This window comes from Gigantopelta aegis, chromosome 7, assembly GCF_016097555.1.
Source record: "Gigantopelta aegis isolate Gae_Host chromosome 7, Gae_host_genome, whole genome shotgun sequence".
Taxonomy (NCBI): Eukaryota; Metazoa; Mollusca; class Gastropoda; order Neomphalida; family Peltospiridae; genus Gigantopelta; species Gigantopelta aegis.
In genome coordinates this window covers 16,979,175-16,993,372 of record NC_054705.1, presented here as the reverse complement: position 1 = coordinate 16,993,372, position 14,198 = coordinate 16,979,175, and the positions used below count along the sequence as shown (strand labels likewise).

Genomic DNA, 14,198 nt, shown 5'->3' with positions numbered 1-14,198 from the left:
TATGTGGGATAGGGCTATTCCACCCTCGGGCACACAATTTGATGTCAGGGACGAGGCTTGCCGATCAAATTATGTACCTTCGGGAGGAATAGCCCTATCCCACATATAAATTATTCTTTTAATCTTTAATTTGTGGTGGGTTCTTTACTGTAAGTTTTGGACACATACTAGGGACACCAATTACTTTTAATTTATTTTACATATATATTGTAAGTTTTAGACAGAAGCTAGGGGCACCAACTATCTTTAATTTGATGTACATTGTAAATTTTAGATAAACACAAATACACCAATTACCTTTAATTTTATAATTTCTTGTACATTTATATTGTATGTTTCAGACAATTACTAGGGAAACACAACTTTATTGTTCATGTATATTGTAAGTTTTAGACAAAAGCTAGGAACACCAATTATTTTTTAACTACTGTATATGGATATTGTAAGTTTTAGATAAATACATGGGACACCAATTATCTTTAATTTCTTGTATACTGTAGATAGAAAGTCCTGATTATACAATTTCTTGTACATGTATATTGTAAGTTTTAGGCAAATACTAGGGTCACCAACTATTTTCAATTTATGGTATTTTTTATTGTAAGTTTTAGACATATATTAGGGACATCAATTATTTTAAATTTATTTTACATAGATATTAACGTTTTAGACAGAAGCTAGGGGCACCAACTGTCTTTAATTTAATGTACATGTACATTGTAAATTTTAGATGAATAAAAGACACACCAATTACCTTTAATTTTATAATTTCTTGTACATTTATATTGTAAGTTTCAGACAATTACTACGGACACCAGGTTTAAAAAAAAAATATTGATAATATATATTGTAAGTTTTAGACAAAAGCTAGGAACACCAATTATCTTTAATTTAATGTATATGTACATTGTAAATTTTAAATAAACACAGGAAACACCAATTACCTTTAATTTTATAATTTCTTGTACATTTATATTGTATGTTTTAGACAAGTACTACGGACACCAGGTTTTTTTTTATAAAAAAATATTGATCATGTATATTGTAAGTTTTAGACAAAAGCTAGGAACACCAATTATCTTTAAACTATTGCACATGGATATTGTAAGTTTTACATACATACTTGGGACACCAATTATCTTTAATTTATTGTATTCTGTAGATTGAAATTCCTGATTTTATAATTTCTTGTACATGTATATTCTGTGTTTTAGACAAATAATAGGGTCACTAATTATCTTTAATTTATTGTACACGGGTATTATAATTTTTTAGACAATTATTAGAGGCACTAGTTTTCTTTAATTTATGGTACATGTATATTGTAGGCTTTAGACGAGTACTGAGGACACCAATTATCTTTAATGTATTGTATTCTGTAGATTGAAATTCCTGAAGGAGATGAGCAAACACTACATAACGAACGAGGAAAACATTGTAGCCAAGGAAATGTTTCGACTCCACAAATACAACTGGCCTCAGATCCTGGTCGTCACGGCTGGGTGCGAAGGAGAGTCAGATTTCGTGACCTTCTCCAGCGATGAGGTAAAATAGTGTTCTGTGTCCAGGGGCAGATTGTGGAGGGTACAGGAGCAGTGGCGTGCGGAGGGGGGGGGGGGGGACACGATAGCCATGACTCCAATCAAACCTTGTTTTTTTTAGTAATTGTTAATTTTAATAAAACCATACATACATACACACACACACACACACACCACACACACAGACACACATACACACACACACACAAAACACACACACACACAAACACACACAAACACAAACACAGACACACACACACACATACACCCACGCACACACACACACACACACACACACACACACACACACACACACACACAGACAGTATAGGTTGCGTATCAATATTAGTTCCCCCGAGAGAAAGAGAGAGAGAGAGAGAGAGAGAGAGAGAGAGAGGAGAGAGAGAAGAGAGAGAGAGGAGAGAGAGAGAGAGAGAGAGAGACAGACAGACAGACAGACAGAAAGGAGACAGACGGAAGACAGACAGACAGACAGAGCGAGAGAGAGAGAGAGAGAGAGAGAGAGAGAGAGAGAGAGAGAGAGAGAGAGAGAGAGAGAGACAGACAGACAGACAGACAGACAGGAAGACAGACAGAGAGAGAGAGAGAGAGAGAGAGAGAGAGAGAGAGAGAGAGAGAGACAGAGATACAGACAAAGAGAGATAGAATGAATGAATGAATGTTTAACGACACCCCAGCACGAAAAATACATCGGCTATTGGGTGTCAAACTATGGTAATGCAAACAAATAAAGTGATTATCAACATCAATACAAAAATTCAAGATTTAAGTAAAAACAGTGTAAAGAATTGTGCAAAAACAGCATATATATATAAAATAAATAAATAAACAAATACATAAATAAATAAATAACAGCATAGGTGTCTGAATGAATTTGACTGATCATGTTCACTAAAATTCCACATTTCTTTGTTTTAAGGAAAATTAAGACTGTTAAATGTTTTTAATTTTATTAAAATGCCGAAATGTTGGGTGCTGCGGCTGTTCCATCACCGCCGCTTCTGAATAGAAAATACTACTAATAAAAGAGAGAAATAATATATCAAGAGAAACCCTTCATGATCCGATGATTGACACTGACCATCATGGAACAAAATTTAATAACAAAAAGCATTTTGTTTTTACTTTAAAAATGTATGAAAATCAAGCGAAATTATATGTAAATATTGTATTTAACGTTTATCATGTTCCATATATGATTCTTAGTAACAATGATTGTTTTAATTCAAATAATTATCAGTGTGTTAATACATTCCGTCCAGTGGCGAATCCAGAAAATCCACTGGGGGGGTGGGGGGTGGGGGTGGCAGTGACATGAGGTGGAATGCCAAGGGAACTTTGGGGGAGGTTTGGAGGAGGATCGTAAAAAAATGAAAATTAATATATAATAAAAATTATTATCGCAAAATTTAGGGGGTGCCCGGGCCCCTGCCCCCCCCCCCCCTCCCCCCTAGATCCGCCTCTGTCATCTGTATGTGTGAAAATACATTCTGGCACTTTTACTTGTCGCTTTTAAACATTAGCAACATTGAAAACGTCATAAAATGACAACGATAATGTACATTTGGTAATTTTGATATTTAGTGTTCGAGAGAAAACCCGCTAAATTGTGTATTCAGTAGTAAGGGGTCTTTTATATGCACCATCCCATAGACAGAATAGCACATACCACGGCCTTAGATATACCAGTCGTGGTGCACTGACTGGAACGGGAAATAGCCCAATGGGCCCACCGACGGGGATCGATCCCAGACTGACCTCGCACCAGGTGAGCGCTTTACAGGGAGACAAACACACTCAAATTTATCACCAATGACAGGACCCAGCCGGAGTATTACCTAAAATACGCAGGAAAACGTTTATTAGCACCTTGGCATTTAACCGAAACTTTGTTGAAAGGGGGCGCTGTCGGGTTTCTTCCTATACAGATGATGTTTATATATCTCTGTGTGTGTGTGTGCGTGCGTGTGTGGTGTATCTCTCTCTCACTCCCTGTCTGTCTGTCTGTCTGTCTGTCTGTCTCTCTCTCTCTCTCTCTCTCTCTCTCTCTCTCTCTCTCTCTCTCTCTCTCTCTCTCTCTCTCTCTCTCTCTCTCTCTCTCTCTCTATCTCTGTCTGTCTGTGTGTGTATGTTAAAGTGACAGACCCTAGTTGATTGACTGTGCAAACATATTTTATTGTACAACGAACAAAACAATTGAGCACAAGTTTTACAACTTACGTGGCCCTCTTCTGTATTCATGCAATATACTTGGCGACCTATATTACATAGCTGTAAATATAAACTACATGTATACATTCAAGGATAACCAGTGGAAGGAAATGTATTATATACAAAAGAATGTGAAGGAAAAAAGCTGATGCAAAAGATTACACAAATAGTACATCATGTGCAGTTAAACTCGCTATCACATTTACAAATAATCCTTATGGTAATTTAAATAATACTTTATTAATCAAAACGATGAGTTTTTAAAAAATATATATATTTGAACATAAGTAGATATTTCTTTATTATTAGCATCGTTTAATGTGCTTCGACCATATAACAGTATAATTATAAATCTATTGGTTGAAGAAGCTGTAAGGAATTACATAGAATTTGTCTCAGTTGTTCATATTTTTTACATTGAAAGAAAAAAATGGATATTGTTTTCTAATCTGTATCCACAGTTACATGTACACGAAGGGTCTGTGGTAAGTCCACATCTGTACAAATCGGCGTTTAAAGGGCTACACCCATGTCGTAATCTTGTATGTAATATATTTTTTATTCTTTTTCCACAGGAAAAATAATATGGAACTTTATTTACCACTGGTATTACTGCTTTTTTGAAAGACGATATAGTTTCACACTTTCTAATTGCTGGGCTTAAATTATTCCATAAATCAATTGCTGAATAAATAAATGATGATTTTAATAAGCAGGTTCTAGCAAGAGGTGTAGATATGTCCTCCCAATTTCTTAACATATAAGGAACCCTTTCTTCTAATCTTTGTGGAATACAATTATACAGTATGCGGTGAAACACCTTTTTATATTATGGGGCGAAGTTATATTTTCCACTCTTTCGACAGTTGCAAATCCACATTTGATGTTTGTCTCATTGCAATTTAAAATCGGATCTTCATGCCGAACATTCTTATTGTTTTTTCAATAAGAATGTTTGGCATGAAGATCTGATTTTAAATTGCAATGAGACAAACATCAAATGTGGCCACATTCTGAATTTATTATGCAGGAATTTTAGCAGGGGAGGTCTAGACAGCTGCGAGCGAAATTTATTTTGTGTGTATGTGCATGTGTGTGTGTGTGTCTGTGTGTGTGTGGGGGGGGGGGGGGGGGGGGCAGATCGAGTCATGCTTCCAGAAAAAAAGAGTGTCGCTTGAATAGTGGATGTTCTATCCGCAACTCCACCCATCCCCCGCACATCAAACCCTCTCATAGACCACTAGGTAGCTTCCGTAGGGTTTTGAACAACAACAACAAAATATATATATATATATATATATTTGTATATTTAATTCTTATTATAATTTTTCTGTCTATTTTGTTCTATTTCCCTGTGTACAGGTGTTACGGGTGGACAGGGAATTCAACTATCAGTGTGTGTTAGCTCGTGACCGAGTTGGCAGAATCATCAGCATTCCGCTCGACTTCGATATCAAGTGTAGAGTTGTCTCCCATGATAAAGGTGAATACAGATGCCGTGTTCAAGACAATAATTATAATAGTTAAGGGGAGGTAACATCACTCCGCTTGGATTGGATTCTGGGGAGTAATGGAAGGAAGGAAGGAAATGTTTTAATTAACGACGCACTCAGCACATTTTATTTACGGTTATATGGCGTCGGACATATGGTTAAGGACCACACAGATATTGATAGAGGAAACCCGCTGTCGCCACTTCATGGGCTAGCCTACGCTTTTCGATTAGCAGCAAGGGATCTTTTATATGCACCATCCCGCAGACAGGATAGTACATACCACGACCTTTGTTACACCAGTTGTGGAGCACTGGCTGGAACGAGAAATAGCCCAATGGGTCCACCGACCGCGCATCAAGCGAACACTTTACCACTTGGCTACATCCCGCCTCCCGCTTGGATTATATTCAGGGTAGTGATGGGGAGCTATAGCGTTAGCTTCCCATAAAAGGTGAGATCCGTAGTACAAGTAGTAGTAGTAGTAGTAGTAGTAGTTGTAGTAGTAGTAGTTGTAGTTGTAGTAGTTGTAGTAGTTGTTGTAGTAGTAGTTGTTGTTGTAGTAGTAGTTGTAGTAGTAGTAGTTGTTGTAGTAGTAGTTGTAGTAGTAGTTGTAGTAGTAGTAGTAGTAGTTGTTGTTGTTGTTGTAGTAGTAGTAGTTGTAGTAGTAGTAGTAGTAGTAGTAGTAATAGTAGTAGAGGAGGAATAGGAGGATGGTTGTAGTAGTTGTGGTGATGATGGTTATGAATATAACAATAACGATAAAGATGATAACAATGATACTGTTAATATTCATTCATTCATTCATTCACTCACTCACTCACTCACTCACTCACTCACTCACTCACTCACCCAAACCCACCCATCCAATCATCCAATCATCCAACCATCCATCCATCCATCCATTCTTTAGAGTTTAAATACCCCCTCCACCAACTTTGTTCCAGCTTGTGAAGAACAATACATAGACAACATCATTGAGAGCCACAATGATACGAAAAAGAAGCTGAACCAAACCCCTCCCCCAACACCCCCCCAAAAAAAAACCCAACAACAACAAACAACAACAACAAACAAAACCCAAACGATCCCCAAACAACAAAACAACCCACAAACCCACTCTCACAACCCTGAACAAAAACTAATAATTCCTAGCATTAACAACAATAACCATTCATTCATTTATTGATTCATTGATTCATTGATTGATTCATTCATTAACTAACTGACACACTCAAACCCATCCATCCAAAACCCACCCATACATCCATCCATCCATTCATCCAAAACCCACCCATTCAACCATCCATCCATCCATCCATTCATCCAAACCCACCCATTCAACCATCCATCCATTCATCCAAAACCCACCCATCCATCCATCCATCCAAAACCCACCCATTCAACCATCCATCCATCCATCCATCCAAAACCCACCCATTCAACCATCCATCCAAAATCCACCCATTCAACCATCCATCCATCCATCCATCCAAAACCCACCCATTCAGCCATCCATCCAACCATCCAAAACCCACCCATTCAACCACCCATCCATCCATCCATCCATCCATCCAAAACACACCCATTCAACCATCCATCCATTCATTCAAAACTCACCCATTCAACCATCCATCCATTCATCCAAAACCCACCCATTCAACAATCCATCCATGCATCCAAAACCCACCCATTCAACCATCCATCCATCCACCCAAAACCCACCCATTCAACCATCCAACCATCCATCCAAAACCCACCCATTCAACCATCCATCCATCCATCCAAAACCCACACATTCAACCATCCATCCATCCATCCAAAACCCACACATTCAACCATCCATCCATCCATCCATCCATTCATCCAAAACCCACCCATTCAACCATCCATCCATCCATCCAAAACCCACACATTCAACCATCCATCCATCCATCCAAAACCCACCCATTCAACCATCCATCCATCCATCCATCCATTCATCCAAAATTTTGGTCCCCATTAACCATCCATCCATCCATCCAAAAACCACACATTCAACATCCATCCATCCATCCAAAACCCACACATTCAACCATCCATCCATCCATCCATCCATTCATCCAAAACCCACCCATTCAACCATCCATCCATCCATCCAAAACCCACACATTCAACCATCCATCCATCCATCCAAAACGAACACATTCAATCCATCCATCCATCCATCCATCCATCCATTCATTCTTTAGTGTAATATATAAATGTTTCACCCCACTTCGTTCCAGCCTCTGAAAAACAGTTTATAGCAAACATCATTGAGAGCCACAGTCTCCCTGTGACGGTGAAGTTCGCGGTCCCCGACAACCACATCTTTGACCTGGGAGAGAGCGCCCACCGAGCCGACAGTTTCGGCTGCATGGCCCTGCTCAAAGTGTATGATGAGACATACCTGATTTCAAACCCTCTCATAGACGGTAGGTAACCATTAAAAGTGAAATTTAATGTCATTAATGTCATCGACAAAACTTTCTATAATTAGCAATCTTGATTTGTAATCTCGTAGTTTAACAGGGATTTCAATGCAGATGACATCTGTATAGTGAGACCTATAATGGCACACACACACACACACACAAGACAGACAGAGAGAGAGATGAGAGAGAGAGAGAGAGCGAGAGGAGAGAGAGAGAGGATGAGAAGAGAGAAAAATGAGAGAGAGAGAGGAGGGGGAGATGGAGAGAGGAGAGGAGAGAGAGAGAGAGAGAGAGAGACCGGGGGATGACAGACAGAGGGAGAGACAGACAGAGAGACAGAGAGAGAGAGAGAGAGAGAGGAGGAGAGAGAGAGAGACAGACAGAGAGAGAGACAGGAGAAACGGACGGAGGAAGAAAGATGAGAGAGAGAGAGAGAGAGAGAGAGAGAGACATACGCACGCACACACACACACACACAGACACACACACACACACACACACACACACACACACACACACTAAAAAGGTCCCCCCATACACGCACACACAGATTTGTAATATAGTCGCCACGTATATTGTATGCATATAGGAGAGGGCCTAGTAAGTTGTGCAAACTTGTGCCCAATCGTTTCGTTCTTTGTATAACAAAATATGTTTTCAAACTTATAATATATCATTTCATTTCATTTCAACTTATTTTAGTGCTTAGATCGAATTAAGGTTCAAGCACGCTGTCCTGGACATACACACCTCAGCTATCTGGGCTGTCTGTCCAGAACCGTGGATTAGTGTCTAGCGGTTAGTGGTTAGTAAGAGAGAGAGAGAGAGAGAGAGAGAGAGAGAGAGAGAGAGAGAGAGAGAGAGAGAGAGAGAGAGAGAGAGAGAGAGAGAGAGAGAGAGAGAAGAGGTGTAGTGGTCTTACACCTACCCAATGAGTTGTTTGAATCACGACACCACCGAGGCCAGTTATAATATTGTGTCTGGTCTGGTGCTTATAAAACTTTTAGAGTCTAGACTCGAGACTCTAATAGAGTCTGAGACACTTATGTCATGACAACGCCATACAAATTGTATGCGTGTGTGATAACATTATAGACTGAGTCTGGATTCTAAAGGTTTTATAAGCACGGGCCCTGGTTGTCAATAATTCTGAGTGATCTGCCCATCATCATTATCATCATCATCATCATCATCCCACTGTATCTGGAGATGCTGATCTGTACCGTGGTGGGATTGCACTACGTCCTTGAAGTCGATTCATCACGAAACTGCTACGACTTGGTACGCCTCCACTACGGTACCTTAACGAATACACCACGATGCAGGATAGGATCGGGGCTATTCGTGGCCATTCGGGGAAAAAATTCTGTAAATGTGACTGGGGCTTTAACCACTTTAACTCCACCGAGGCCGGTTATACTATCGTATCTGGTTTGTCAATAATTCTGAGTCATCTGTCACCATGGTTTTGCTATAGGCGTCCTGGACCCCCACATCATCATCATCCCGCTGTATCTGGAGATGCTGATCTCTACCGTGGTTGGGGCGGAGGCGATGAGCGTCAAAGAGTGGGAGGAATACACGGAGGAAGTCAAGAAGGACGCCGCCAAGCTCGACTTCAGCTCCGTGAAGGGACGAAAAGGCAAGCGTCGTTAAAGTCGCAGTCTCCAGTGTGTTTTAAAGTGACAGACCCTAGTTTGTAAACACTAAGGCATATGTTTCAATATTAGAGCCATTTGCGATCACTGAAATCAAACGTTAGACATATTTTATTGTTCAGATTATTCATGTCCATACATCCAAAGTGTTTCTGGTCATCGTGGTGTTTTTACTACCACAAAATGCATTTTTTTTTATATTAAAAAACAAAACAAAACGCACGTGTGTCTGAGACGTAACGGTTAAGGAATCGAGTTTTAGTCTATTTTAAGGATATTTCCCTGTATCAATGTCACAGACTTTTGTTTCAGTCTGTTATAACTTTATCCAGATGTTTTACAAGTTTGTAGATTAACCAAACTAAAGTGTCTATTTTAAAGTGTTGAAACTAGGGTCTGCCACTTTAAAAGTTGTTCACATAAGCGTACGAATCAGGGGCATGGATGACGTGTGTATGTGTGTGTGTGTGTGTGTGTGTGTGTGTGTGTGTGTGTGTGTGTGTGTGTGTGTGTTGTGAAATGATGAAGATAAAAATTTATTTTATGTGAAACGAGTTAGTTTAAAATTAATTTCATGTGCAACACAATATTTTCAAATTAATTTTATGTGAAACAAAGTAGTTTAAAATTATTTTTATGCGAAACAAAGTAGTTTAAAATTAATTTCATGTGAAGCAAAGTAGTTTAAAGTTACGTTTATGTGAAATAAATTATTTAAAAATTAATTTCAAGTGAAGCAAAGCAGTTTAAAGATAATTTTATGTGAAACAAAATAGTTTAAAATTAATGCGAAAAATAAAATTAATGTGAAAACCAAAAAGAGGGTACTTCAGAAATCAGGTACATGGGCTTTATTATTATTGTAGTAGTAATAATATTGGTAGTAGTAGTAATAGTAGTAGTAGTAGTAGTAGTAGTAGTAGTAGTAGTAGTAGTAGTAACAGTAGCAGTAGCAGTAGCAGCAGCAGCAGCAGCAGCAGTAGTGGCAGTGGCAATAGCAGTAGTAGTAGTAGCAGAAACGTAGTAGCAGTAGCGTAGTAGTAGCAGTAGCAGTAGTAGTAGTAGTAGTAGCTTAGTAATAGCAATGCAGTAGTAGTAGTAGTAGTAGTAGTAGCAGTAGTAGTAGTAGTAGCAGTAGCAGTAGCAGCAGCAGCAGCAGCAGCAGCAGCAGCAGCAGTAGTGGCAGTGGCAATATCAGTAGTAGTAGTAGCAGAAACGTAGTAGCAGTAGCGTAGTAGTAGCAGTAGCAGTAGTAGTAGTAGTAGTAGCTTAGTAATAGCAATGCAGTAGTAGTAGTAGTAGTAGTAGTAGCAGTAGTAGTAGCGATGTAGTAGCGATGTAGTAGTAGTAGTAGTAGTAGTAGTAGTAGTAGTAGTAGTAGTAGTAGTTAATAGTAATAGTAGTAGTTAATAGTAATAGTAATAGTAGTAGTAATAGTATTTATTGTTTTGTTTTTTGAAGAATAGGTAATAAGTTTCTTCAGTCACAGTGACCTGCTGTTTTGCCACATATATTTTATATTCTATTTATATGTATGTCAACATATCGAAGTACATTTACTTAGTTCAGACGTGGAGACAAGGGACAGGGAGGGCGTCGGGCTCTTAAAGGGACATTCCCGAGTTTGCTCCATTGTAAGATGTTTCCGACTAATAAAATGTTTCTACGATTAAACTTACATATTAAATATATTTTCTTGTTTAGAATATTAGTGTCTGTATATTCTATGTGTTTCTGGTCGTGTTAATATTTGTAAGAAGCCCAAACTCGATTTTGTCTTCAAATAATTTCGTACGTACAAAAAAAAATATTTTAGGAAATAAAATAAAATTTAACCTACTACAAATATTAGAACGATCAGACACACGTTTAACATACAGACACTAATATTTTATGCAGAAAACTATATTTGATATGTAATTACAATCGTTAAAAAGTCTCTGTTAGTCGATAACATCTTCAAAATTGCAGCAAACCCAGGAATGTTCCTTTAGCAACTCCTGTGTTCAACGGATGACATGAGTGAATGTTTTTTTCTTTCTAGTGATGTCTTGGTTGGATGAGTACTTTTTGATTATATAGTTGTGTTTAAATATACACGATAGATGGTAGTGGTATGTGCACGATTTTATGTTGGGGTGATATCTAAAGAGGTCAATAGATAACTCGCTTGAAATACTTGATTGAACCCAATGTTATTTTGTGATTTAAGGTGTCTTTGTGAGGTTTTTTTAGGGGGTGTTTCTATTATAGTGTTTATATATTTATATATATATATTTTTTGTTGTTGTTATTATTATTATTGTTGTTGTTGTTGTTGTTGTTGATGTTTTTGTTTTTGACCGGATTAAATATTTGGTGTAGTACTAAGTAGGAAAGAAAGAAGTGTTTTATTTAACGACGCACTCAACACATTTTATTTACGGTTATATGGCGTCAGACATATGGTTAAGGACCACACAGATTTTGAGAGGAAACCCGCTATCGCCACTACATGGGCTACTCTTCCGATTAGCAGCAAGGGATCTTTTATTTGCACTTCCCACAGGCAGGATAGCACAAACCATGGCCTTTGTTGAACCAGTTATGGATCACTGGTCGGTGCAAGTGGTTTACACCTGGCGACAGCGGGTTTCCTCTCAACATCTGTGTGGTCCTTAACCATATGTCTGACGCCATATAGCCGTAAATAAAATGTGTTGAGTGCATCGTTAAATAAAACATTTCTTTCTTTCATTAACTTACATACGTTGAACCCAGTGTTGATGTCTTTTGTTTAGAGTGTTTCTTGTCAACTATATACTTTTTCTAAATGTAACAAAACATAGATGTGCCCGTTAAAGACGATTTATCTTGCAATTCGTGGTTTCCAAATGATAAATTTGGCAACCACTCGTAAGATATAGTGTCTCCAACGGGTACTCGTGTGTTATTGACTATATATCAAACGGCCATTTGAATATTGTGCAAGTTAGTTAATAGCGAAATATGTTTTACATGGTCTCATAACTACGATCAGTGCCTTTAAGCCGTAAACGATTTCAGTTTTAATTATATATATATATATATATATATATATATATATATATATATATATATATATTTATTTATTTTCATTTTTTATTTTTTCCAGCAATGGCAATATACCCCGACATCCCGGATGAGGCCCAAGACACGGACATATACTCGTACATCCGGCCCGATAGCTACGTCATCCTGCGGGAAAAAGAAACTGGCAGAATTCCAAAAGAGAGAATCAATTACTGTGAAATTTACAAATGTGACAAGGACGAAAACGTCTATGAAGAAATCACACCATCTGTGCCACCACGGGCGCCACAGAAGAAGCCGTGTTCTTCAAAGTCAGCAGGTCCGCCCATTCCGAAAAGAGACAAAAGTTCGACGTCAACAAAGTTACCACCAGCCAGAAGTGACGTCAGCGATTTGACTGTCGCGGAGCTTGGGGAGAAACTCAAGCTACTGAAGCTGGACAAGTACGTGAAGAAATTCGAAAAGGAAGGAATTGACGGGAGCATCCTTGTGGAAATGGATCAGTTAATTTTGAAAAAGGAGTTTCATTTTAAAGAGTTTGAGGCAATAAAATTAACAAAGTTTGTTCAGAGTGGCCATATTCCAAGTTAAACTGAAACAATACAAAATAATTTGTTTCTACAGACCCGGTGAATGGAAATTACGCTATTAATGGATCACAACATTTCAAATGATTGAAACATTAATTTCGTATGCGATATTTTTGATACATTTGTTCCGATATTGTTGGGAGGTAAAACCTCGTTTGAGCTACTATATTTCATTTCAATTTATTTTCGTGCTTATATCCAATGCCGATTCAAGCACGCTGTCCTGGCACACATCTCAGCTATATGGGCTGTCTGTCCAGGACAGTGTGTTAGTTAGTTGTTAATTGGTTAGTGGTTAGAGAGAAAAAAGAGGGTGTAGTGGCCTTGCACCTACCCATTGAGCCCTTAAGAATTCGCCGCTCTGAGTTGGAGTCAGTACCGGGCTGCGAACCCTGTACCTACCAGCCTGTAGTCCGATGGCTTAACCACGACGCCACCGAGGCCGGTTGAGTTACTGTAAACATTAAGATGAGCAAAAGTACGTTGGATAAACATACATTGATGGCTGTTAATACGTCATGGTCATTATACACCAGCAAAATATAGCAGAGTAAAATGTAATAGACACTTGTCTTTGGTACCAGCCTCATTGGATAAGCCTTCAGACTTAAGGCTGGTAGGCACAGGGTTATCTGGGTTCGTGTCCTAGTACCAGCACCCACTAAGAGCGAGTTTAATAAGTCAGTGGCTAGGCGTGAGGCAATCTGATTAAAATTAGCAGTAGATCTAACAGGACTCCCATGTCATCTATAAATAACAATTTAAATATCAACCAATTACATTTGCCTTCTATAGCGTTATTCGGGAGCATACAAATTCTAAAAATATCCAGCGATACTATTTATGCAATAGGCGAACTTGTTGGTCTATTTCAACATTGAAAAAACAGGGGGGAAAGTGCAGTAATAAACTCTGGATTGTATACTAGTATAAACAGATTTTATGGCTATACCATCACGGTTTTTTATTCGTCTTGAAACGAATTTTATATAAAATTTTATATTGAAATCAATTTCCGGCATACTTCGTAATTCACCCGAATCATTTCGTATACCGTCGGCATAATCCCGAATGTGTTCAAATTCTTTTCAAATCACTGGCATGATTTTGCAAGTAAGGTTTTGATTGGTCCAATGAAAGGTCAACTGGACATGAGCTCCAACGGACTGCTGTTAGA

At 38.4% G+C, this 14,198-nt stretch overlaps 1 protein-coding gene across 2 annotated transcripts in view; it reads left to right on the top strand.

Moving 5' to 3' along the window:
* LOC121377762 overlaps positions 1 to 13,886 on the top strand; it is a 36,870-nt gene extending 22,984 nt beyond the window's left edge. For both annotated transcript variants that reach the window (XM_041505854.1, XM_041505853.1), the window contains 5 exons: positions 1,383 to 1,545; positions 5,136 to 5,256; positions 7,534 to 7,722; positions 9,200 to 9,364; positions 12,514 to 13,886. In XM_041505854.1, the coding sequence (XP_041361788.1) occupies positions 1,383 to 1,545; positions 5,136 to 5,256; positions 7,534 to 7,722; positions 9,200 to 9,364; positions 12,514 to 13,022 (1,147 nt within the window). In that variant the 3' untranslated portion in view covers positions 13,023 to 13,886. The remainder of the gene's footprint in view (positions 1 to 1,382; positions 1,546 to 5,135; positions 5,257 to 7,533; positions 7,723 to 9,199; positions 9,365 to 12,513) is intronic.
* Positions 13,887 to 14,198: the final 312 nt, after the last annotated feature.